This window comes from Typha latifolia, chromosome 13, assembly GCF_019914945.1.
Source record: "Typha latifolia isolate L0001 chromosome 13, TyphaL0001v2, whole genome shotgun sequence".
NCBI classification, from domain to species: domain Eukaryota; kingdom Viridiplantae; phylum Streptophyta; class Magnoliopsida; order Poales; family Typhaceae; genus Typha; species Typha latifolia.
In genome coordinates, this window is record NC_133098.1 from 1,685,757 (window position 1) to 1,709,667 (window position 23,911).

At 39.2% G+C, this 23,911-nt stretch overlaps 5 protein-coding genes across 24 annotated transcripts; 3 read left to right on the forward strand and 2 right to left on the reverse strand.

Moving 5' to 3' along the window:
- The first annotated feature begins 23 nt into the window (after positions 1 to 23).
- Positions 24 to 2,044, forward strand: LOC140799979 (uncharacterized). The gene is made up of 2 exons (XM_073154583.1): positions 24 to 1,648; positions 1,782 to 2,044. The coding sequence occupies exon 1, from the start codon at positions 125 to 127 to the stop codon at positions 1,646 to 1,648; it is 1,524 nt and encodes a 507-aa protein (XP_073010684.1). The 5' UTR covers positions 24 to 124; the 3' UTR covers positions 1,782 to 2,044.
- Positions 2,045 to 5,216: 3,172 nt separating this feature from the next.
- On the forward strand, positions 5,217 to 7,188 carry LOC140799981 (uncharacterized). The gene is made up of 3 exons (XM_073154586.1): positions 5,217 to 5,668; positions 6,028 to 6,158; positions 6,571 to 7,188. Exons 2-3 carry the CDS (start codon positions 6,048 to 6,050, stop codon positions 7,000 to 7,002), a joined length of 543 nt encoding a protein of 180 aa, XP_073010687.1. The 5' UTR covers positions 5,217 to 5,668; positions 6,028 to 6,047; the 3' UTR covers positions 7,003 to 7,188.
- Positions 7,189 to 7,865: 677 nt separating this feature from the next.
- LOC140799977 (uncharacterized) lies at positions 7,866 to 13,941 on the forward strand. 4 transcript variants are annotated; one of them, XM_073154579.1, is made up of 9 exons: positions 7,866 to 8,111; positions 8,247 to 8,339; positions 8,432 to 8,544; positions 8,629 to 9,908; positions 10,486 to 10,541; positions 10,637 to 10,870; positions 11,517 to 11,808; positions 12,874 to 13,070; positions 13,633 to 13,941. In XM_073154579.1, exons 4-9 carry the CDS (start codon positions 8,697 to 8,699, stop codon positions 13,784 to 13,786), a joined length of 2,145 nt encoding a protein of 714 aa, XP_073010680.1. In that variant the 5' UTR covers positions 7,866 to 8,111; positions 8,247 to 8,339; positions 8,432 to 8,544; positions 8,629 to 8,696; the 3' UTR covers positions 13,787 to 13,941. The 4 variants fall into 4 exon arrangements, with proteins under 4 accessions (XP_073010680.1, XP_073010682.1, XP_073010681.1 ...); XM_073154580.1 differs by lacking the exon at positions 8,247 to 8,339 and having other exon boundaries at positions 7,971 to 8,111; XM_073154582.1 differs by lacking the exons at positions 7,866 to 8,111; positions 8,247 to 8,339 and adding an exon at positions 8,201 to 8,219.
- Positions 13,942 to 14,582: 641 nt separating this feature from the next.
- LOC140799513 (tRNA (carboxymethyluridine(34)-5-O)-methyltransferase) lies at positions 14,583 to 17,717 on the reverse strand. 2 transcript variants are annotated; one of them, XM_073153845.1, is made up of 4 exons: positions 17,477 to 17,717; positions 15,981 to 17,108; positions 15,002 to 15,302; positions 14,583 to 14,908 (listed from the first exon to the last, which is right to left on the reverse strand). In XM_073153845.1, exons 2-3 carry the CDS (start codon positions 17,063 to 17,065, stop codon positions 15,218 to 15,220), a joined length of 1,170 nt encoding a protein of 389 aa, XP_073009946.1. In that variant the 5' UTR covers positions 17,066 to 17,108; positions 17,477 to 17,717; the 3' UTR covers positions 14,583 to 14,908; positions 15,002 to 15,217. The 2 variants fall into 2 exon arrangements, with proteins under 2 accessions (XP_073009946.1, XP_073009947.1); XM_073153846.1 differs by having other exon boundaries at positions 15,981 to 17,105; positions 17,477 to 17,655.
- A 1,141-nt stretch (positions 17,718 to 18,858) lies between these two features.
- LOC140799723 (membrane-anchored ubiquitin-fold protein 3-like) lies at positions 18,859 to 22,677 on the reverse strand. 16 transcript variants are annotated; one of them, XR_012111061.1, is made up of 6 exons: positions 22,401 to 22,600; positions 22,226 to 22,308; positions 22,012 to 22,152; positions 20,448 to 20,615; positions 19,770 to 20,000; positions 18,859 to 19,342 (listed from the first exon to the last, which is right to left on the reverse strand). XR_012111061.1 is itself a non-coding variant. In XM_073154171.1 (5 exons), exons 3-5 carry the CDS (start codon positions 22,139 to 22,141, stop codon positions 19,287 to 19,289), a joined length of 354 nt encoding a protein of 117 aa, XP_073010272.1. In that variant the 5' UTR covers positions 22,142 to 22,152; positions 22,226 to 22,308; positions 22,401 to 22,603; the 3' UTR covers positions 18,859 to 19,286. The 16 variants fall into 16 exon arrangements, 8 of the variants coding, with proteins under 8 accessions (XP_073010272.1, XP_073010268.1, XP_073010270.1 ...); XR_012111056.1 differs by having other exon boundaries at positions 20,445 to 20,615; XR_012111059.1 differs by having other exon boundaries at positions 20,445 to 20,615; positions 22,412 to 22,549.
- Between the last annotated feature and the right edge of the window lie 1,234 nt (positions 22,678 to 23,911).

Genomic DNA, 23,911 nt, shown 5'->3' on the forward strand with positions numbered 1-23,911 from the left:
TCCAGCCTAACCTTGTACTATTTAGGCCTAAATTTCTCTTCATTTTATTTTCCTCTCTTCCCTCCGCTGTGCCTGTGCTCCGACGAACACCTAAAACCCCCTAGCAAACCCTAGAGACGATTCCATGGCGACCAAGAAGCGCAAGGTAGATCAAGAAGACGAACTCATCGCTCCCAACCATCACGATTCATCCTCCTCCGACCCCAAACCCCTGCGCCAAACCATCTACTTCCCTGTCCCCGACGACGACACCTCGCCGGCGGCGGCCCCGCCGAACTCCGCATTGAACGAAGCCGAAGAGGATGACGACGACGAGGAGGAGGAGGAGGAGGACGTGGGAAAGCTCCTCGATCCTCTCTCACGCGATCAACTCGTCTCCCTCCTCCGATCCGCCGCGGCCCGCGATTTTGAGACTCTCGACGAGATCCGGCGGGCCGCCGACGTCGATCCTGCTCATCGAAAGCTCTTCGTCCACGGTCTTGGGTGGGACACCACCTCCGACGGCCTCCGCGCCGCCTTCGCACGGTACGGCGAGATCGACGACTGCCGCGTGGTCGTCGACAAGCCCTCCGGCCGATCGAAGGGCTACGGCTTCGTCCTCTTCCGCCACCGCCGCTCTGCTCGCAGTGCCCTCCGTGATCCCCAGAAGCTCATCGACAACCGCATGACTGCGTGCCAGCTCGCCTCTGCCGGTCCCTCTGCACACCAGCAGCATAACCCTAATCCTAGCCCTAATCCCACCACCCACCATAACCCTAACCCTAATCCTAACTACGCTGATAACCTCCCTAGGAAGATCTATGTTGGTAACGTGCATACAGATGTAGACGTTGGCCGGCTGTATAACTTCTTCGCCAAGTACGGAGAGATCGAGGAGGGGCCGATAGGGTTTGATCGCCAGACCGGGAAGCCCAAGGGGTTTGCACTTTTCGTGTACAAGACGGTGGAGGGAGCTCGCAAAGCGCTCGAAGAGCCTATCAAGAACTTTGAGGGCCATTTGCTCCAGTGCCAGAAGGCCACAGATAGTAGGACTAAGATGGGGGGTGCGCCGAATCCTCCTAATGCAGCTGCAGCTGCTATGAGTGTGCCGCCGACTGTGGGAGCTTTTAACGGGGCTGGAATGGGTGGTGTAGCACCAGATGTTGGATTAGCGCAGCAAGCTGCTTTCCTGGGGCAGGGTCTTCTTGGTATGGGCGGGCCGCAAGGCTTTGGGCAGGGGATGCAGCCGAATGCTGCAGCACTTGCGATGCTGGCAGCGGCTGGGCAGAATTTGGCCGCTTTTGGGATCACGCCTGCCATGCTTGCGTCATCACTTAACCCTGCTTTTGCAGCTGCAGCATTGGGTGCAGGGGCCCAGCCGAATGTTGCCCCTTCGGCGGTCACTCAGGCGTCACCGGTGCAGGGTTTTGGGATGGGGAGCATGGGTTACCAGAATGCAGGGTTCCAGGGGCCTCCAGGTTTCCAAGGTCCTCCCGGGTTCCAAGGGCCTCCAGGGTTTCAGGGTCCTCCTGGTATCCAGGGGACGCAGCCGGTGTCTCAGCAGGGAAGCTCTGGAGGTGGTGCTGGTCTTTATCAAGGCGGGCCTGTGGGACAGGGGCAGATGCCAAGGCCACCTGTTGGCTCCCTGGGTGGATATGGGCAGCACTAGGTATATGAACTTTTTTTACTGTTCCTTGTTTCTGATCTCTTAATTTAGATCATTAAAAGATAATATAACCGCTTCTTGATGATTTTTTTTCTTCTTCCAATTACATATCTGATTGGTGTTTCCTTTGTTTTAGTTCGATATTGCTCGTGGTTAAATCGTGTGGTTTCAAGATCAGATGGCTTTTGAATCTCTGTTGGCACTCTCGATGTTGAGAAAGCGTTCCAATGCATCAAGTTGTTCGTGAAAGGAACTTCTTTTTATGTGGGTTTATCGGCTTTTATGGATGTATGGAATTCGGATTTTAACTATTTGTTGTGCTCTCTTATGTTCTTTGCAATCTCATCAGCTGGTTCTATGTGACGGATATTGATATGCTTGTTAGTGATCTTTCTCTTATATGGTCTTTGTGTTTTCTTTACTCCTGTTCGGGCGTATTTCGTGAGAGCTTAATGAATTGTTTATGTCATCACAATTACATATTGTTAATTAGACTATAGGAGAAGCTGGTTCATTTCTTGAGGTTGTCAAAATTCTACATAACAATCATTTCTAGGGCTTGATGGAAAGCTTTACTGAGGTACTCTACTCTCTCCTGAAAGAACTCTGCTTCCTGAGTGTTCATTCTAATATGGCGTCTTTGTTTGCAAAAGCTACATTTTGGTACACTGTGACATGGTACCTATCTGGATTGCGAGATGTGATTTCTCTTCTGCACACATGTTAATGGATCTTTTTATTGCTCCATGATTACTCATGCTTTGCCTTTCAGTTTGGTCGGTGTTAATAGGTTCTTTTTCTGATTTCTGAGCATCTATAATACGCCAATAGCTTTTGGCTTTCTGGAGTCATTGTGGAATTCATTGGCAATCCTTGATACTATCCTTGCTTCTAGTGTTAGTTTATAATGTTATCGAGCTATCCTGTTTTTGTTAGAGTTCTTTGGTCAATAACATTATTATACTGATCTATCTGTGGATTCAACCACATTGCATGATGTAGAACTTTGAGGGATCAAGTGATTTAACAGAGATAAGAATTATTAATCTTCAATGAGATGAATAGTTGCGATGCCATCCTTTCTTTGAACATTCCAAGAAGAGGTGCTTGTTGTTGCATCTCACCTGTATTATGCAAATGAATGTCTTCTTTTCTTCCTGTTCTTTTGATCAAGCTGTGCTTCATAAATTGTTTCTAGGAGTTGAAGAAATAGATAAAAGAGTGTCCCCCTAGGAAGATTCAGCTTGGACAATTGAATGTTTTCTTTTCTTTGGCATTAAAATCAGACCTAATATTTCATGCTTTTTCTGATAATTGAGAACAAATCTTTTACCACAGTTGTTATCGCATATTGGGTATGTATTATTCAGCTGTTACCTAAATTGTTTGGGTAGAGACGTAGAGTGTAGAACTTCATCTGAGAGAAGAAACAGAGTTGCTGTGTTTGTCAACTCCACTCCAATATTTGCTGCTTTTATCAGTTCCAGGGTTCTATTTAGTTGTTATTTTGTAGGCTATTATAATTGATGGCCATCCATTAGTTTATATTTCTAGGCTATTATAGTTGATGACCATTGTTGGACGTTAAATTAGGATTTAAGGATGCAATTGATAAGTTCTAATATGAAATTTGCTGGGTCTAAGTAGACATGCTGATCTAAAGTTCATAAGTGGGTCCTCATTTGCTTTACATGTGACAGATCTAATCATTTGGTCTCATGATGATTGATGAAAGAAAACTTTAAGAGACACTGCTATTACCAGGTAATCAAGTAGGCATGCTCAGCTATAGATTAGACAAACCTGATAAAATAGTGGATTGGGTGTTCTTGTCATGAGTCCTTTGAAGTGAAAGTGATATTTTGTGCAGATTGTGATATATTTAGGGGACCAATGAAAATTTAACATATTCTGGCAAGAAAATCAAATTGCGGAAGTACATGGAGGCAAGGATTAATGTACCAATATGATTCTAAATGTTCCAATGGTAAGTACCACTACATTATCATGGCTTACGGCTTAGTGCTTATGGTATGGAGTCGTTCCTTTTACCTGCTATTTCCTTGTCCTAAAATGGGTGCCTTGGAACCTAAGCACCCTTAGGCAGGTCTTCCGAAGGTGTTTGTTGCTCAGGGCACCTGGGTGAGCTCTCTTAGCATCATTAGTCTTTGGATTCCATAATAGTTGGACATTTTGGTAAATGTTGGACGTAATTTAGTGGCTTCACATATTGTTTTTGACTTCCCATCATCTTTGTTGTTTCCTTAAATTGCAAACTATTAATCTTCCTTGACTTCTAAGATTTCCACATAGTTCCCTGGAGCCTAGGCACTACAGGTCATCCATCCACCTTTCTAATGCCTTTGACCTTTAAGACATTGCGTCAGTTTGATTAAAATGGGTTAGATGAAGTTGGGAAAAATCAGTTCCCATTTTCAGGTAACTTTTCCATGAGAAATTCATAAACTACTTGATATGATGATCTACAATTGTTGTTTTTTGTTGTCCTACTAGATTGCCTGCTAATTTCGTGCAATCTCGCTTTGATCCAAGTCACTCGTATTACCGACACAGTGGCATGCCTCCAGATTCTTTTTTTGGAACCTTGAGACATATCAATCATAGTTATATCACAATCAGCATTTCCATCATTTGAACTGTTTGGCTGGAATCTAATGCGAATTCGAGCCATTGAAATGTTCTTTTGCCTAGATGAACTGGGGGATGGTCATAATAGTTGATGCTCAATTTGCATGCCTAAAGAGACAGAATATGCTTCAAGGTTCACTTTTGCACATTAAGATTAGTTGAACTGTTGTTTAGAAATCAGTCTGATTTCTTCCCCTTCAGTTTATTCCCCTGACATCTCTCTAACTGCAATACCCTCACCAGCCATCTGTCGATCAACCAACGTGTATTATAGACTACTCTTTTTGGCCGCTTTGCTCATTTGCCAATGCATCCAAAATTGTTAACATGCTAACTTGTGTAAGAGAATGCATTTGCCTGTTTTACATCTCTAAGCCATTGTAATTATCTGGTAATAAAGTATCGCATATGACATGAACTACTGATGATATAGTCCTGGTCAGATTTTGTAATTTAATTTATTTAAATTAATAATTTATAATAATATACTCTAGTGTGTATTTTATGTAAATTGTGTGTACGATATACTTAGTCAGTTTTATATGCTAGAACAAAATAAAATGTGATTAAATTACAAAAGCCTTCGCAAGGTCAATACACGGGGTCTTGTTCAATCAGTGACCAAAACTAGAAGAGGTAGTTGGTGACAAGATCCTAATAAATATCTCTTTAGGGCAGTGGCTTATATTTCTTGTCGAAAGCCAACAAACCCAACCAACTGCAGTTAACCACGCACCTCAACCGTGGTTATATGCAAGAATCCTATTCCCATTTCCCACCCACTATGGTAATTGATTGGCTACAACGGTGGGCCCCACCCGAGAGATAAGGGGTAGTTGATAGCCTGCATCCATAACCGCATAAACTTGCTGCAGCTCCTCAGGCGTATAGATAAGGTGAGTCCTTTTCTGATGGATTTCCTGCATTTGGCATTTGCAGACGATCTGCTTCCCGTGTTAAAGGAAGCCTAGTGCGATCTCTTGGCTTAACGAGAGTAATCGTGAGCACTTAAGCCCTAATCCGATAAGCATTATACCGCTTTTAACCTAATTCCTTATCTGTCCCTCCCCCCCGTCCTATTTCTACGGGCAGTAAGCCTAGCTTTTCCTCTGCCCGGCCCTGCCCGAACTGCCCGTGCTCTCACCTCTCTCTCTCTCTCTCTCTCTCTCTCTCTCTCTCTCTCTCTCTCTCTCTCTCTCTCTCTCTCTCTATCCTCTTCCTTGGTTTCGTTCTTTTGCCACTTTGATCGAGGTAAAAAGGTTTGAGATCGAAAGGTCCGCGATGAGAGCCTACGCTTTGCTAGCCTGCTCGAGCTCGGCTTAGTGTCTGAAATTGCCAAGATCCGCTCGTTCTCTGCTCGGATCTCCCTTCCAGGTACCTCCCCTGGCCTTTATTTGCTCAAAAGTTCCATTTTTTCGGTCTTTTTGTGCATTTTTCTCACTCAAATCCGGTCTCTCTTTTTCTCTCTCTGGGGTCCTTTTTTTTCTCCATTTCATTCGTAAATATGGGATTTTGGATCCTTAAATCTGACTGGAGTTGTTAATTTTACGGTTTACGTGTGCTAATATTCCTCTGTGCACTAGAATTTGGACTTCTTCTAAAGTAAAAGGTGGGGTTTCTTGTTAAATGTTGTAGTTCTTAAAGGTTCTTCAGATTATTCTTCGAAAACTAAAAGTAATTTTTAATCCAATATCTGACGCCCCTTCCATCTCCCACCTCCTCTCTCTCCCCAGGCTCCATCCAAGCCATCGAAATGGAGACCTTGATGCCGGCGGAATTGCTCCCTTGGCCACCGTTAAACTGCGCCGGCGAGTCCCTCGGCTGCGCCGCCGCCACCGTCACCAAATCTCACCTCCCACCGCCGGTATTACTTTCTCCCCCTTTCTCGCATAGGAATAAATAAATAAATAAACTCTCAACGGTAAAGCTTGTCGTCTGGAGGGATCCCCGCTACTTTGCGCTTGGTGGGGTCCGGTGCCGGAACTCAGGCCGGATTAAACTACGGTTTTCTCTTCGAATTTCAAGTTCCGTGGCCAGATCCCACTTTGGATAAAAGCATTGTTTGTGGGTGGAGCTAAGCATTCCGAATATTCGCCAAAACAAAATATAAAAAAAATCGAATATTCGCCCTTAAATTATCTTCTAATATTCAATCTGCCCGAAAAATATCTCCTTGGGGTGTGTCACGTGACTTCTCCCTCGTGCTCGTCTCGTGATATGCTCCACGTTGTCTTGACTTGTTCCTTTTCTTTTGTTTGCATATTACGTGGCATTAGATCGGCATTGCTAAAAGGAAGAGCTCGGAATCTGAGCCTATCGATGCTGAAGAAGAAGACGGCGACGACGACGACGGCGACGGGGAAGACGACGGCGACTTCGGGGAGGGCGAAGAGGAGCTCTCGGAGCAGGAAGGAGAGGGGTACGAGAACCCCAATAACAATAACAATAACAACAACAACGGCGAGAATAACCCCGGCGGTAATGCCGGTGGCGAAGAGAACGGAGAGGAGGAGGAGGAGGAGGAAGAACCTGAGGATGATGAGGAAGGTGACGACGACGATGACGACGACGATGGGGATGACGATGATGGTGGTGACGAGGAAGAGGCGGTGGACGAAGAGGATGAGCAGGAGAACGAGGAGGAGGAGGAGGATGAGGAAGAGGAAGAGGAAGAGTCTCTGCCACCCCCAAAGAAGAGGAAGAAGTAGAGCCCTTCTTTTGTGCATGGATGCATGCGTGCGTGCGTTCGTGCAGTTTCTTCAGTTGTCTCTCGTTCTTTTGGAGCACTTTTTTTTCTTCTCTCTCTCGTAACTCTGGTATCATCCACCTCTTTACAGCAGCGTTGGTTTCTATGTATGAGTAGTTTTATCTAAATTAGAGAAAACTTGGTCAAACTATCTTATTATATTATAGTATATTATTATTCTTATTATTACCACTATTATTAATTTATATAGATACTTACCCAGAATTATGTTAATATTTGCTGACTTATATATGGGTCATAAGGGTTCTTGGGCCTCTTGGGCCAGTGGACTATTAAACGGTTCCAACCAATTAGCCCCTGATCTGATGCTATGAGACAAAATTTTCTCCCAAAATTTACTGGTCGATCTACAATATTTTGTTTGCTTCAAAAGAATTAGGCTAAATATATCCGTGGAACAGAAGAAAAAAAAAAATACTGCATCAACTTCTAATAAATGATTTAGCTGGAAGGAATAATTAAATTAAGACTCTTCTTATTTTTGTCAAACTGTATATATTGAATTTCTAAACTATAAAAAATCTCGTGACTCCTAATAATATTAATATGATATATGGAATAATTATTTTACTATCAGTTTTTTAATAAAAATAAAATGGTTTCAAGAAGGTAAATAAATAAAAAGATTTATATGAAAATGAGGTTTTAATTGTAAATTATCCCCATATCAGATAGGGTGCTAAATGAAAGAATCCTTGGAAATTAATAGGAATATGATGCGGGTCCGCTGTAGAAAGAGGACCCCATCGGTTTCTCTCGCCCATTGTTCCCGCTTAACTAGTCTTCGTCTCTTCGAAGCTTCTCTCCCCTTTCGTCTCTTCTACTATCCCTCGCCGCCTCCGCTTTATCGATTGATCGAGCGAGTGGTCGATCGAACCTTTATTTGTCGAGATCCGTACGTGCAGATCGATCTCTTTCTCGAATCACTTACCCAATTTCGTGCGACTTCGCTTTTGTTATTACTCTCTTGAGGAGATCATCGTGTATTGGATTAAATGCGGTAGGAACTCGTCGATTTGACCGATCTTTTCCGACTGCAGGCTTCGACTGGTGCGTGGTATCGTATCTTGATCTCTATTTTCGTTCATGCTGGTTTAAGAGCTGGAATATCTTGTGTGGCTTGGTTTCCGATGTGTTGTTAGTGCTGCATTTTGCTAGGTATTTATGTTAATCTCCATTTTATAGGTATTTGTATTGTGACAATCTCGATCTGGAAGTTAGTGCCAATAAACAGCAGGATTTGTGTATCTTGTACACGTTTCTGAGTTTTTAGCGATTGTGAGGTTCTTTGACTTTGTAGTGCACTGCTACATTTGTGATCTTATTCGCACTTATTTTATGCCAAAATAACTTTTTATTGGGTTTTATAGGATTAGCTTGGGACTCAGCATCCGCTAATTGGAGTAGGATGGACTGTGCTTACAACCACATAGTTGACATGCATCCTGAGATTTTCTGGATTTTTAATTGTTGTTTTTAAGCTGTACGTCATTCTTAGTTGGATGTTAAAGTTGCTATATTGCCATCGTGTTTTACTTGAGTACTATTTGTGTTTTCTGCTTTACAGGATTATCTTTTGAACGTTGATTAGAAGCCTAATTTGGCCAGAATTATTTGGTAACTTTGTCTTCTACCATGGAGAGTGGAGATAAGGATGAGAAGAATTTGGTCAGTGTATCCATTTCAGAGAGTTCCTTGGACAAACCCGGCAATTCTCTAGAGAAAGTTGAAGATGGCTTCTCAAGCAAGATAGAAATGTTAACTGTTAAAGAAGAAGCATTGAAGCCTCATAGTGAGATTGAAGCTGATGGTTTGAAACAGCAGGTGCTTGAGAGCGGGACTCAAACTGAAGTCATAACTCAGCAGGTGAATGAAAGCATGTCTTTAGACTCTCCGAAAAATATAAACCAGCCCGAGGAAATTCTTGCTGAAGAAAAGACCGAGGACCCTGTTTTTGATGGAACAGAGGCTCCTGAAATGGAAGTCGACAGTTCATTGAGCCACTCTTTGGAGTTTTACTTGGAAGATCATGCATCTGCTTGGCCTGATAAAGCTGTGGCCATAAAGAATTTTGTTAAGGAAAAGGGGGCCATTGCAGTTTCAACTGTTCTTCGCCGACTCTCAGGCAAGAAGGACGAAGAGGATTTCCCTGACATCAATGAGAAGCACGATGGTTCGTTAACTGGTAATATTGAGGAAAAGGAATCAATTAATGAATCAAAATTGAAAGAGACTCAACAGAGATCTGAGGAGCGATCAACATGGAATCCTCTAAATTTTATTAAGATCGGACGGGATATAGATAAACCAGTTGAAGCCAAGCAAGCAGAGCATGTGTATATTGAAAGTTCATCTGGACAACCAACTATGAAGAAGATTATAATATACACAAGGTTGGGATGTCAAGATTGCAAAATGATTAGGTCTTTTATGCATCAGAAAAGACTTGCATTTGTTGAAATCAACATTGACATCTTTCCTAGTAGAAAGCTGGAGCTGGAGAAGAATACTGGATCTTCTTCTGTTCCGAAGGTATATTTCGATGATTTCCTTGTTGGAGGGCTAAGTGATCTCAAGGCAATGGAGCATTCTGGGAATCTTGGTGAGAGGATTACTAATCTTTTTAACGGGCAGCCCTCACCTGCAGCTCCTTCACCACCATTACCTGGCGAAGACGATGAGTCCGGTAGTGGAATAATTGATGAGTTGGCAACCATTGTCAGAAAGATGAAAGAGTCAGTCATACCTAAGGATCGATTTTACAAGATGAGAAGGTTTAGCAATTGTTTTCTTGGATCCGAAGCTGTGGATTTCTTGGCAGAGGATCAGTATCTGGAAAGAGATGAGGTAAGTTGCCCATCAAGACAGTGATTTAATGAGCACTTACATAGTTTCATGTTTTTTCATTCAATCTAGAAGTATATGAAAGACATGGTTCTCAGGATTGCTGCCTAGTGTCTAGCATATGATTGGCAACTCCTATTGCTAGTTCTCTTTTCCTGTTCACCTTTATCAGCTGCTGCTCACAGAATAAAGATTTCAAGATTTCATCTCCACATCCCATGGTCAGAGGGTATGAGATACGCATGTATCACTTTCTGAACATATGGTTGTGCTTTTCACCACTAAAATAGCGTCTCCTTTCTTTGTTTATAGATCATATTACCATGATGTTAATTTCATTCATGCGCATACCTGAGTCATTTAGTGTGCTCCACTTGATATCTGATTATTTATTCCAAGATAGGAAATATAGTATTTACTAAAGATGATATTTTGATGATCCGCAGATTTTCTCAATTTTAATTGTTATAGTATTTAAAGACACCAGATGAGTACTCTTACAAACAAATGTAATAACTCAATGAATTGATTTGCACATTAGCAAATTATTCTTTTTCTGCATTTCTTGCTGTGAATGCAGGCGGTGGAGTTTGGAAAGAAGCTTGCAAGCAAACACTTTTTCCGACATGTTCTGGAGTAAGCATTCATATATCATCTAACATTGTTCTTTCAATTTTATCCTACTAGTTCAAATAAAGTGTTGTTTTTTATAAATACTTACGGTAATGCAGTGAGGATTTATTTGAAGATGGAAATCATGTATATCGCTTCCTGGAGCATGATCCCATCATAATGGCTCAGTGCTACAATATCCCCAGAGGCACCATTGATGTTAAACCTAAGCCTGTTGTTGAGATAGCTTCAAGATTACGAGTGTTATCTTATGCTATTATTGAAGCATATGTATCTGAAGATGGCAGGCATGTTGACTACAAAAGCATCCATGATAGTGAGGAATTTAAAAGGTTAGCAACTATTTCATACGGAAAGAATGTCTATGATTTTATAGAATGCTGAACTTTCTACATCTTCCTCTTTCTTACCTATGCTGATACATTTTGCTGTGAAGTAACTGAAGTGGTCAGTTTTGGTGTTTAAATGATGCATATCTTTCACACTCTATCTGAATTTGGAATATGTTTTTGTTTATATGGTTGAAATAGCTGACTTGGTACACTTATTGCATTCTAACTAGTATAGTATATTATTGTTTTAATGACTTTGAGGAAGTTTCATCTTGTTTTGGTCCTGGCTGGGCTTTCTTTGTTTTGCTGGTGTAGATATTAGTAAGTTGATACTATACCTTAATAGGTTATAGTTTTTGGATGTGTGCAGGGGCTTTATAATAGTTTGATTTTTTACTATACTTGTGGTGACTGATATTTGGCAACGACAGGGTACCAGCTATTTCGTAATGAAACTGAGCCTTCGGGCTTTTCTAAATAAAAAAAAGGGTTTGTCTTGGGTCTATCATTTTCCCTTTCCTGTTAGTATCATTTTAATTATATCTATCAAAATTTGTAGATATAGCTTGCTGTCATGTGAATGAGATCTTGGTGTAACTTTTTTGAGTTTGGGCAAGCGATGGATTAGTCTTCTGCTGTTGTATAGGTATATCAGAATAACTGAGGAACTTCAAAGGGTGGAGTTGGATGATTTTTCACGGGAAGAGAAGCTTGCATTCTTCATAAATCTCTATAACATGATGGCAATCCATGCAATATTAACATGGGGTTATCCTGCTGGAGCTTTGGACAGGAGAAAGTATTTTGGAGATTTTAAGTATGTAATTGGTGGATACCCCTATTCACTTTCAGCCATCCAAAATGGCATATTACGGGGCAACCAAAGGCCTCCTTACAATATTACCAAGCCTTTTGGACCAAGAGACAAACGTTCCAAGGTGCAAAATTATTCTTTTTCTAAGTTCCCCTTATCTTTGGAAATCTTTTATTCTGTTAAACTAAAAGTTTTCCCTTTATATATGGAAAAGATTATACATGTCTTTTTGTTTAAAATTTGTATTCCAAATTTCCGATATATGAAAAGAAGCTTTGAAGTGGCCTGCAAAAAATAAGCTTTAGTAGTGTGTTCTACATGTCAGTAGTAGAAATGAATGTATTAAGATATAATTTTAGTACAACATATGAGTAGAACTGAGGACTTATGTAAAGTTATGCTGGATATCCATTTTTGGTATTCGTCATCTTATCTAGAAATATTGGACTAGAAAGTCTTCAATATCAATTAAACAATTATCCTCATATCAGAACATTTATGGTGCTCTCTTTTTCTTTTTGTTTTTCTTTTTTTCATTCCCAGGAGTTATAATCAATTAGTGATGCTAACTTAATAGTGTCACTCATAATGCATGAGAAATGGTTTCATTTGCTTTTTTGCATGCATCATGCATAAGAGGGTTTATAGTATTAGCAAGGAACATTAATGTCACATATGATCAAGCTTCCAATTGGACCTAAATGACTGATCCTTGCAAAGAAAAAAATAATAAAATAAAAAAACTAAACCTAGCATCATATCTCTATTAAATAGGCACCAATCAGAATTTGGGATTTTAGATCAATATCCTCCAAGAGGATGTTCTGGTAAATCAGACTTGGAAATGGTTGTGTGAGCACTGGTGGATTTTGAGCTCACAAGGTTGAATTTGCTAGGTTGGTTGGTTTCAGAGTAGAGAGACTATCATCTTTTATGTATGTAATTTAGATGTCCCTGATTAAGTTCCTTCTTGGTTTGCAGTCACAGACATTCCTCCCTATTGATGTTTTATCATTGGTGGGACATAGTTCCCTTTTAATGTTTTATCATTAGTGGGTTCCGAAACCAGCCTACTTTGTATTAGGAGTAAGCAGGATCTGTTGCTAGTAATATAAGGGAGATGAAATTTATTTTTCAATTTCACCAAAATTCTACAGATCATTATTAACATTCTTTTGATTTTCCACAGGTGGCTCTCCCATATCCCGAACCATTGGTTCACTTTGCTTTGGTGAGTGGGACCAGATCTGGTCCTGCACTTCGATGTTACTCACCAGGAAATATTGACAAGGAACTGATGGAGGCTGCACGTTATTTTCTGAGGAATGGAGGACTGATTATTGATGTTGAAACCAAGATCGCATCTGTAAGCAAGATGTTAGGATGGTAAGACGTTCTTCATGTTTGGTAGAACTTTTCTTTCATGTCTGTAAGTTTTTAACGTTATATAGACCTCGGAATTTTAAATTTCTTGTAACGATTGCACAGAACATGTCAATGATAGTAAATCCTAGTCTAATTAAGGGGACCGTTCACTATAGAATTAGTTTTATACTTGTTATATTGGTATAAGTTATTATGTTGTTTTTTTCTTAATAAATTAGTATAGGATGTAATATTTATATTTAATGCGATATAAAATTAAAATGATAGTTCGATAAATGATTAAAATATTCTTTATTAATGGATGGATAATGAGAAGAGAAAATTAAAACATAATTGAAATGATAGTTAAATAAAGTGATGTTTTTTTAAGGATAGAATAGTAATTAGCATATATAAAAATATTAGATAGAAGAGAAGAGAGAAGTAGGTATCAATAAATGGTTGTTTACGTGTTATATTAGTATAAAGAGATTTCTACTATAATAAAAAATTTCTTATTCTACAAACTTCCAAGAAAATATCTTTCGGCACTAACTTTTGTTCCTTGTACTTCCTATTCTAGGTATAGCAGTGATTTTGGCAAGAATGAGATAGAGGTCTTGAAGCATGCAGCCAATTATCTGGAGCCAGCGAAATCAGAGGAGCTTCTGGAGCTGCTTGCAAACACCCAGTTGAGAGTGACCTACCAGCGCTATGACTGGGGTCTGAACTGTTAGTCATAGCTTCCAATTTCTTTCGTGTTGTATACACCGGATTCAATTTTTAGCTATTTGCATCTGCTTGGCATTTGTAATTTCTTGTTACTTAATGCTTGTCGTATGATCCTCTGTAATGAACTCAGATCTTTATGACGGTATTTGCGTCTACCATCCATCCTGCATCATCATCAGTGGATGCTCTCTCTTTTTGTAGTTTGTACTGATTAGATTGCTTTCTTCTTCTTCTTTTTCCTTTTTTTTTTCTTTTTTATTTTTGGGTTCTGTTCGAGTGAGAAGTGAAATTCTTTTATTAAACCGGTACAGTTGAGATTATGAATATTTTATTTGAACACACATCGGATAAAGCTCTTTAATCACTTGAGCATCATTATCCCGGTGGTTTGTTCCTGCTTAAAATTGTAGCCTAAACTGATTACGAAGTGTATTACAGCGAGGACTTATCAATCGTTGGATGCTACTTGCTGGGAAGTTGGATATTCACATCATTCTGAAGGAAATTCCATAGGACTCTACAGAAATCTTAATATCCCTTTGGGCCCTCAACTTTTCACATATTATCCAAAAGCCGACACTGCTAATGTGTTTCAACTTCTTCTCTTTAGTCCCACAATCTAATAGTAAATGGTAGATTGCGTGGCGTAATTTTGGTAATAGTTAGCCAACGATATGAATCCACAGCGATTTTTTTTTTCCCATGTTACGTGGCTAAAGTACAGTTTTTTATCATATATGTAGGCATAGTGAAGAAATATATGCAAAAGATAAACTAAAATCTTTTGATTAAAAACAATAGTAAATAGGCTAAGTCAGCTTTAGCCAAGTTTAGTGATCCATGTACTTATTATAACGGCAGTAGATTGTCCTCTAAACAACGAATCCTTGCGATGAAAATAAACTTTTAATCAACTTAACAGCTGGTGTTTCACAGAATGAAACCTAAACTCCTATGAGGAGCCAAGTAACAACTCAGGTAATAACATAACGATTGCCCACGAATACAAACAAGATTGCCACCTGTTCATTTAGCACAACATGCAGAATAATTCTTCCTAAAAATAAATTGTTTCCGTGGCAGACCTCTATCCTCGGCTGCACCAGAATTCACCTGGATTGCTCCAGCTGCAAGAATAAAAAATTTCCACATCCTCAAAACAGAAGCAACAGTAGAGTTTTACTAGTGCTGCAAGTGAATGATCTTGTAAAGCGTCTGACCTGAAGGATATCTCCTATGCCAACACCTTGCTACAAACATCTGAGCAGTTGTACATATAGTGGAGGATGAAGGGAACTCAGCACCTGGACCACAAGGAATGAACCTTGAACTGACAGTCATCTTGACTTGCGCTTAAGAGATACAGTCTCTTTAGTTCTAGCTTATCCCAATTCAAAAGACTGTTGTTAAGCCTAACAACATTGTGCACCCATCATTCAGATCTTCTTGAGAACAATGCACCAGTTGGACTTATCATAGAACTGGTCAACTATAGCTGTATTATCTATACCAGAAACCAACCTGAAAAGGATAAGAAGAAAGAGCCAATGAGTTATGACCAAGAAAAATGCAAACCACTGCTAGAATGGTAAAAGATGCACATAAACTTCTAGAAGAATAACTAAAAGCATAAAGAAGTGCATATACACTTAGGGCTTCTTCGATTATATAGGTAATAGTGACTACTGGTCTGACTAGTATATATGTGTCACTATTCACTAAGGTACTAAAATTAAGTGGCATTTCCTAAACAATCGTTAACTTATATAGATGCAATTAATATGATCCATGATTGAGAAATTACTAATCAAAGTAAAAGAGATAAGAGAGTAGCTTACCATGATAGGGTCGCATGAAATGTCGACATCTATGAGATATATAAAAGCATTACACATGAAAGAGTCGAGTGAAGGCACCGACATTGAGTTTAATGAAGTAAAGGCATTGACATTGCCTTCTCATATTAAACAAAATGAAAGGATCTGTTGTTGTTGATCCTGTAGAACAATAAAAAGAGGACAAAGAATTGTTTTTGACTTTTTTTTCTACTCATAATAGCTCTGGTACTCTAGATCATTGAGCTGGAGAAGCTTAACTTCCCACACTGTTACACATGACGTATGTATTAACAGAATGTGCAAAATACATATAAAGTTGAATTTTCTTTAAGCAAAACTTTTAGGAAGCCAGAATATGTACCTCTGAAGTTCGCCTTCAACAAAGACATGATAATATCGATTGTACACCACAGCCCCCTTCTTATCATCTTTCTTTGCAAGCCCATTTTCAAGAGCAGAAGCTGACGCACCACTAACTTCGGCACGATGGAATGGTAAGTGCCAAGGAACAAAATACTCTTGCTGAGCTTTATTATGCCCATTAGTGAGAGAAGAATCTGAGGCAGGTAAAATTATCTTATCCTCTGATCCTTCTTGTTCAGCTTTAAGTTGATCAGGAATTTGGCTTAAGGGAGTTACATCTTCTTCTGTCTCTGGAATGCTTTCCAACTTGATTGTCGATTGGTTACGAACTGGATAAATGCTCTTTACCCACTCTTCATCATACTTGTGAAGAAGAGGAGTCCACTTTTCAAGCAATGATTTGTCCTCTTGTTCTACAGCCCAAACAGTGATTAAAACAAGACCTCCCTTCTGAACCACCCGGATCAACTCTTCTATGGCCTTCCTCCGTCTCATTTCAGTACTAAGGTGATGTAATACCGCAATTGAAATAGCCGCATCGCCAAAATTATCTCTATAGGGAAGGTTGACAGCATCTGCAACCATTACTTCATGTCCTCTACTTGCACAAATATCAATAAGAGGCGGACTTATGTCGCAGCCTATGTAAAAACAATCAGGGTTCAGGCCCAGGTACTTTCCATTACCACATCCTGCATCCAATATGACAGACCCTGGTATCAAGGAGTTCAAAAATCCAGCAACTTTTGGCCATTTTGCAAAGCGAGTAGAGCTAAAATGTGGAGCAATGGCATCATAAACTCGATGCACATACGTCTTTTCAATGTCCGGAGTGGATTGAACACTTGACGAGCATGTACACTGCGCACAAGAAGGTAAGATCTCTGGTGCTTCCGGTACCTCGTTCAAGTTCGTAAATTCTCTGTTGTTAACATTAAACTCTGAAGTAGACATGCTGCTAGAGCAAATGGCTCTCCACAAAAAGATATTCTGATGCAACTTCAATGTTGACGAATGGTATCTATTGATTTCTCGAAGAACTCTAATGTAGTGTCTAGTTGTACTTGCAAAACCAAGGACCATGTAATTGCAGCCTCAATACTAACCAGTATTGCCACAATAACTGCTGGAAATAGAATTAAAATAAAAAGTTTCTATCAGTTAACACTGAAAACAGAAATCGAGATCAAAAGATGGCATCTTTGACTTAAATGTACTTCAAAGGTTTTACCCTATTTGAACTTTATAAAAGGACACTAATTTTGAGAGACGGGCACACGCTAGTTTCTATCATATTAAAGAGCAGATCACTGAAACGGAAATAAAACGATCGACCATCAAATAATTCAACCTAAATCGCGAAGCCTAACTTAATCTTACTGAGCTCATCGCAAAATGAGAAAAGCGAAGAAGAATCTACGAAAACACAACGATTAAATCGAACTACTTGAACGATAACAAATCCAGAGAATAAAAAGATTTGAGCTCGGTTACCGTTCGGGATCGAACTACAATGATCTGGGAGCGGCGACGACAACGACGACGATGAGTAGAGAGCGGGAGAAGAGGGGGCTCCAGAGAAACCCTAGACGGTGGAAAGCAAGCATCGAGAGAATCACCAGCCGTTCGATATCTGATGGTTAAGGTAGTGATGCAGAATGTAATCGGTGTGCAAATTATATCGTGGGGGGGGGGGGGGTGGTATTTGCAAAACTATTGTATTAAGGTCTCGTTTAATTTTAAGAATAAGTCAATTCAATAGCTATTTATCTTTGTTATTTTTTAAAATAAAATCAAGAATAATTATTCTCATATTCACTTATATTTTAGAATAAGAGCATAATAATTTAGGTTAATGTACGATATAAAATATAATTTTAATAAATAGTATTTGTATTCAAGAATAAAATTATTATAATATTTAGTTGTTATTCTAGAATAAAAAGTTAAATTTTAAAATAAGAAAAAAGTTATTTCTGAGATGAACTATGGCTTAAGACTTAAAAGTTAAGTGATATGGAAAAATATATTTTACCCTCTTATGCGAAAATTCAAACTATCTTTTTGAAAGAGATTGGCGGCCAAAAATAATAGCAAGCCACGGAAAAAATAAGCATATCAAGTATAACCATATCTCAGATTTATAGCCAAATCTGCGGACCAATTTGTCGTAGAATTACCTTTGTGGTATACATACGTGGATGATAGAATAGGAGGTGTAATTTTGTCACAAGAGAAGTAAAACGTTTCAGAAGTCTTGTGGAAGCCTACGTAATGAGGAAGCTTTACAAGGAGAAAAAGAAAATGAAAGAAGGGAAGGAAGAGAAGAGAACGAAGCACAGAAATGTCTTCTTTGGGACAAGGAAGAAGGTTTCTCCAGTTCTGGCTTCGCCGAATCGCTCCGAGAAACCCTGCAAAACTACTGATGCAGCAATGAACTGATCAATGAAGCACATCAAAGATCTGTGGAAGTTTCCAATTATGACATGCTTATGGTTTTTGAGCAATTAATCTGTGTAAGTTGTGTAAATGTCAGAAAATTATATCATATAATGGTGTTTCGTTTTCTTCTTCGCATGGTTGTTCTTGTTCGATCTGGAACTATATGTCAAAGAGATGAGTAGAAACTACTTAATGTGATTCTGGATTGATGGAGACAAAGGTGCAACTTGGAAACTAGTTAGTTTTGGAATGGAAATGGACGCAAGAGAGAAGTGGTTGACTTTGGAGGATGTAGATTGCAATCTTGTGGCCAGGTATTTGTCAACGTTAGAGGATTAACTATCACGAGAAAAGGAGCTCATCTATGGATTCTCTTGTCATTTTCACCTTTGTAACATTGAAATTTATAGCCTTTTTCTTTCAAGGAAAGAGAATTTGTGCAGCCACAAACATCTAATTCTTCAATTGATTCCACACTATAACGTCTGTTTTACTAAAACATATTTGTGGTATGATGATCATTTTACATGGGTACATATTTATTATCAACGAGAACAAATCTTACAAAGGAATCATGCAAATCAAACTATCACCTACCAAAGTATTAAAAAATAGTTGTTCTGATTTTTCCAATTTATACAACAACAAACACCATTCTTCCTGCAGAACCAATTGAAGACTTTAGTCCCAGAACTGTGCCAAAGGTTCAGTGATGCAAGAGTGACCCGAGAAATATACAGAGGCTTCACCCGGTAAGCGTGAACTGTTAATCTAAATTTGCACATCCTCGCTAACATGAAACGGCCACTATTACTTCCAACAAGTGACTGGGCTGCAGTCTTCAACAACCTACTATCAGGTATCACAAAATAGTGCATAAACATCTATTCTCCCTAGGATCATTTTTCTGCCGTTTCTCTGCGAAATTAAAATACTCACATTAGGAATCGGAAGTAAAAAGTTTCTCATTAATTCAATCACATTGGCAACAACAAGTTATTTCAGTAACAAATTGAATGTTAATTCAGTATAGTGTCTAACTGCCTATAATTTATAAATTAGCATTTCCTATTCAAAATAGGTTGGGATGAGGGAGTCTTATTTCAGCAAACATTACTACTCTAGTTCAGTAAGTTCGTTTCAGTATCGTCATAATCATCAAACAATTTCTAAATAAATGCTGCGTCTCCCAGATTATTTCTCTGCATTGAGGAGATCAATGAATCCTAAATACTATTCCAGATCTTGATTTGAGACAGATCCTTGCACTAAATAGAGGTAAATACAAGAAAAGGATCCATATAACCGACACCAAATAGTTGGGTGTGTTAGTACTATCTCTCACCAGTTTGTTATTCTTCTTCCTTCCCTCCATATTCTACTACCTTTTCCCTTACTGCAAACTCCCTGCATCCGGGTCTTCGAATACTTAGCTTAGCTTATTATCAATAAACTCCCTGCATCCATAGCATAGGCCCTTTGATCATTCCATCTACAGACTGCTGCTGGCTGGAAGGAAGCAGCTCAACAAGAACTGACATGGCAGAGTGCTTGCACCCAAGGACAGCGAGTATTACTGCAGATGCTAGTGAAGATCAGCAACGATCTCACCATATGCTTCCCTATACTGAAGTAACTGAACTTCGAATTTGCAATTGACCACTTCCAACTAGAAGTGAGATTATATCAAATAAAGTACAGTTTAAAGCTAAATGTTGCAGGAATGTCAAGTTAACTCATTAAATTATCTGACCCCCATCATTATCAATTTGGTCCCTGCACCTGCTCGAAGCAAAATCTGAGATCGTTCAATTCAAATGAGATCTTAATCTGGCAATATGAGTTGGAAATGAACAACTAAAAAATCACAGCTGGATGAGTAACTAACTTCATATGTAAGATGCGCATATTAACAACTAAACTAAAATTTAGAACAGAAATGGACACAAATTTAACAAGTATTAAAGCAGGTAAACCAAAATAAAAAAGCAAAATAAGAAATGGTAATTAACGATAATACCACTGTTTTTGTCAACTTGGGGAGGACGCACAACAACATGCATAGTAATTACACCTCCAGGAAGTTCACCAACTGAAACCCTGGACTCAGCAAGAGTCCGATTGTTCTCCAATATTCTCCCAGCATTGATGAGCTTCACATCATTTATTGTTTTTGGAGCTATTTCTTTGTCTATAAACATAAAATTTAAGCACAAATCCTGTAAGTTTTTAATTTATAGCTAAAGAACAATAATGAGTTACCAACTTATAAGAAATTGGGCCTCAAGCATAAGAAACTGTTAACAACAAAAAATCATGCAACATAATGTTGATTCCACTAATTAGGTATTAGTCATATTACTGCAACTGCAGCTTGATAAAGAGCATTATAAGGCAGGTAGATGTAGATGAAGAATATAGTTACTCCGCAATTCATGGCAGAACTTTCATTAACCAGTTTGGACAAACTATTTGCGCTAGTAGATGACTATACAGGGTTTTCATAGAAGGGACAAAAAGGGTTCAAATGAAACAGAGTAAAGTGTTTCCACAGTAGAAAAAAAAAGTTTCCTTTTGTAAAGTAACAAAAGAATAACACTTAACAACGATAGCTAGAAACATACAGTCAAGTGATCAGCTTCTGTAATAAGCTCAAACATATTATATTCCCTTTCTAGATAAACAATGGAAACAGTTAAAAAGAGCAGCATAGTCAAGAAAAAAGGTATATGTCTGCACAATAGCACCTCCTATTAAAGTTGACTGGGACAGGAATGCTATCAACAACCGCAAAAAAAGAAATTAAGCATTGGGAAAAGGAAGGTTAAGAATGCTACATGATGTAAAGCTTTTACCTAATAATATATCATAGTCGGTCTTGAATGGATTTCCACTGATATACATCCATTTGAAAAAATTTCTAGTTTACCATGTAACTAACTTACAACAGTTTGTGATCAAATAATTACTAGCTGATTCAATGTGACTAAAAATGGAGATGAATAAAGCAATGGAGACCATCAAAGTACAACTACTAACAACACCAAATAAATAAGGAGATTAAGATATAACTAGTTTGATCCATAAGAACTATCAGGGAGTGAGCTCCATGTAACCGGAAAGAACAATGGAAAAGAGATAAATCACTGCCACATGTTGAGGTGGAATAGAAGAATAAGGTATCTATAGATAAAACATTACGATTCACTGTTGCAAGTTACAGGATCAAGCTTAATTCTGCCACTACAACTCAAAGAAGAGTTAATAGAAAAAGGATACAAACAGAAGCAGCCAAGTAAATGACTTCCTATATTTACAACTATATTCAGTAGCCAAATAGATAGAAGCTAGACAAAAGATCAACTAAAGAAGAAAGCATATATTTCTCTAGTAACTATGACGCATGATGACCATCAAAATCTGAGATATTCTACTATTCCCCATCAAACCAATAAAAAAGAACAGCAAACTTGTTGCATAACTATGCCATGTATGAGCTCAATTACTTTACCCAATGAAGAATTTAGTCAAAAGAAGACAGAAATTGATAAAGAGATCCATGAACAAAGCTATCATGAAGCTCTCACCTTGCGGCCACCGAGCAAGTATGATTTCTTTGAGAGATGCCACAGTTGTCGATGGATCATATTTATTTGGACCGATGTCACTGCCATCAAAGAGCCTAAACTTGAGCTCGATTGCATCCTCGTCAGCCATATCAACACAACCTTATTGAGATCGAAACCTCGAATTAATCACTCATAATCCCACACCACCAAAAAGAGAAGATAGAGTAATCACCCAAGAACCAAATCAGATCTGACGACTCCAATCGACGACTATATCACTCCAAAGACTCTTCTTTGCCCGGAAGACACCAAATTCTTCACACACACACACACAAAAAAAAGCCAACCTTGAGAAGCTTTCAGCAAGCAATTCCGACCCAAAACAAAGACCCAGATAGAATTCTTACTAGAAACCAACCGATTGTACAAAAAGGAGGGATCTTAATGGACCTCGCAAGCCACAGAGGAAAACCCAATTGGGAATTCCCCCCGACTTCGCTGAAGATAGACAAGAAATAGGGGTTAGTAAAAGAGAAGGAGTGCTGTTCCTCTTCGGATTCTTATAATCGGTGGAAGAAATCAAAGTTAATATCCAATTATTCGACCTATCAATCTGACTGAATCAATTCTTTTATAACTGAGAACCCAAGCAAAGAAACCATATAATATAGAGATCTTTTACATAATTGACCCTAAATCTTTGCACTCTTTTAAAAATATAATTTCATTAGTTAAATTTAAATAATTACAATTAAAATTGAAATAAGATTAAAAGAGATATATTTTTCTTTATATAAATTAGGAATGATTCCACTTTTCACCCCCTTCAATTATCACCCATTTCCATATTGACCTCTGAACTTTTTTTATATATACTGACCCCTCAACTATTACAAGTACTCCACCGTCAATGTCGTTGATAAAATTGATGAATTGACCAAATTACCCCTCCACTTACAATGACTAGATAATTAAGTGGCTTAACTAGTATTAAATATTTTAATTTTTTTTTAAATTCCTTCATCGCCCTCTGCACTAATCCTCTTTCTAAACAAAATCGTTCATTCCTCTCCTCTCCAACCACATCCCACCCCGACGAGGGATGATACACGACATGAGGTGACCAACCACTATCTTCATTGTCGAGCTTAGTGTTGTGGGCCTCATTAAGGCCAATGGGGAAGCTACGATCGATGAGCCTTGAGGGGGCAAGCGAGCAGCGTTGACATGGACAACGAGGAGGGGGTGGTTGTGGTTGTCTTTGTCTCCTTCTTCTTAGTGGTTTCATTAGGTAACGGCGTGGAGATAGGCGTGGAAGGGTGCGAATTGCGTCGAAAGAGGAGAAGCCAAAGCTAGAGGCATCAGAGGAGGTCTAGCTGGGGTGAGGTGCTAGCGGTCAATGGTGAAGGTGGAGGAGAAGGTGATGAGGAGACATGTCCAAAACCTCCCTCACCCTCCCCTATGGCTCTTGCAAGCTCTCTGATGACTCTGCCTGCCTCACTGCTGGAACCGCCCCTGTTTGTACCTTGTAATCTCCTCCATCCTCTCCGCAACCCCTATCATGATTCACAACGGCACTCATCTTTGTGATAACCCCTCTAACAACACCACTAATCACCATTGGATCTTTTGTCTCTAGCCTCGCCTCTCTCGATGGGAGGGGCTGGATGAAGAGGAGGAGGACTTAGCAACGACAACGATGGTAGTGGTGGAGCTAATGGTGGCAGTGGGCAGGGTGGAGGGTTTGGTGCTAGCGGTGGTGTAGGAGGAGGTGTGAGCAGTGGTGGTTTTGGTGGAAGAGATGATGGCAATGTTAGAAAAAGGAAGAGAGACTATAGAAGGGTATTTTCGTCATCATAAAAAGTAAACATTTCATTCTTGTGTGCAAACAAAAATTCAGGGGGTCAGTATAGAAATG

Bases quoted from the DNA above. Each gene is read 5' to 3' on its own strand.
- LOC140799513 (XM_073153845.1), bottom strand. From the start codon at position 17,065: ATGGTCCTTGGTTTTGCAAGTACAACTAGACACTACATTAGAGTTCTT. The intron at 15,303-15,980 runs GTACATATTCTG...TATCCTTTTCAG, and splicing joins GTTGAAGGCGAACTTCAGAG to GTTGGTTTCTGGTATAGATA.
- LOC140799977 (XM_073154579.1), top strand. From the start codon at position 8,697: ATGGAGAGTGGAGATAAGGATGAGAAGAATTTGGTCAGTGTATCCATT. The intron at 10,542-10,636 runs GTAAGCATTCAT...ACGGTAATGCAG, and splicing joins TTTTTCCGACATGTTCTGGA to TGAGGATTTATTTGAAGATG. The intron at 10,871-11,516 runs GTTAGCAACTAT...GCTGTTGTATAG, and splicing joins GATAGTGAGGAATTTAAAAG to GTATATCAGAATAACTGAGG.
- LOC140799979 (XM_073154583.1), top strand. From the start codon at position 125: ATGGCGACCAAGAAGCGCAAGGTAGATCAAGAAGACGAACTCATCGCT.
- LOC140799723 (XM_073154166.1), bottom strand. From the start codon at position 22,141: ATGGCTGACGAGGATGCAATCGAGCTCAAGTTTAGGCTCTTTGATGGC. The intron at 20,616-22,011 runs GTGAGAGCTTCA...TTATGTTTATAG, and splicing joins ACTTGCTCGGTGGCCGCAAG to ACAAAGAAATAGCTCCAAAA. The intron at 19,343-20,444 runs GTATTATCGTTA...TTAATTTCGCAG, and splicing joins CCAAGTTGACAAAAACAGTG to AGAAACGGCAGAAAAATGAT.
- LOC140799981 (XM_073154586.1), top strand. From the start codon at position 6,048: ATGGAGACCTTGATGCCGGCGGAATTGCTCCCTTGGCCACCGTTAAAC. The intron at 6,159-6,570 runs GTATTACTTTCT...ACGTGGCATTAG, and splicing joins AATCTCACCTCCCACCGCCG to ATCGGCATTGCTAAAAGGAA.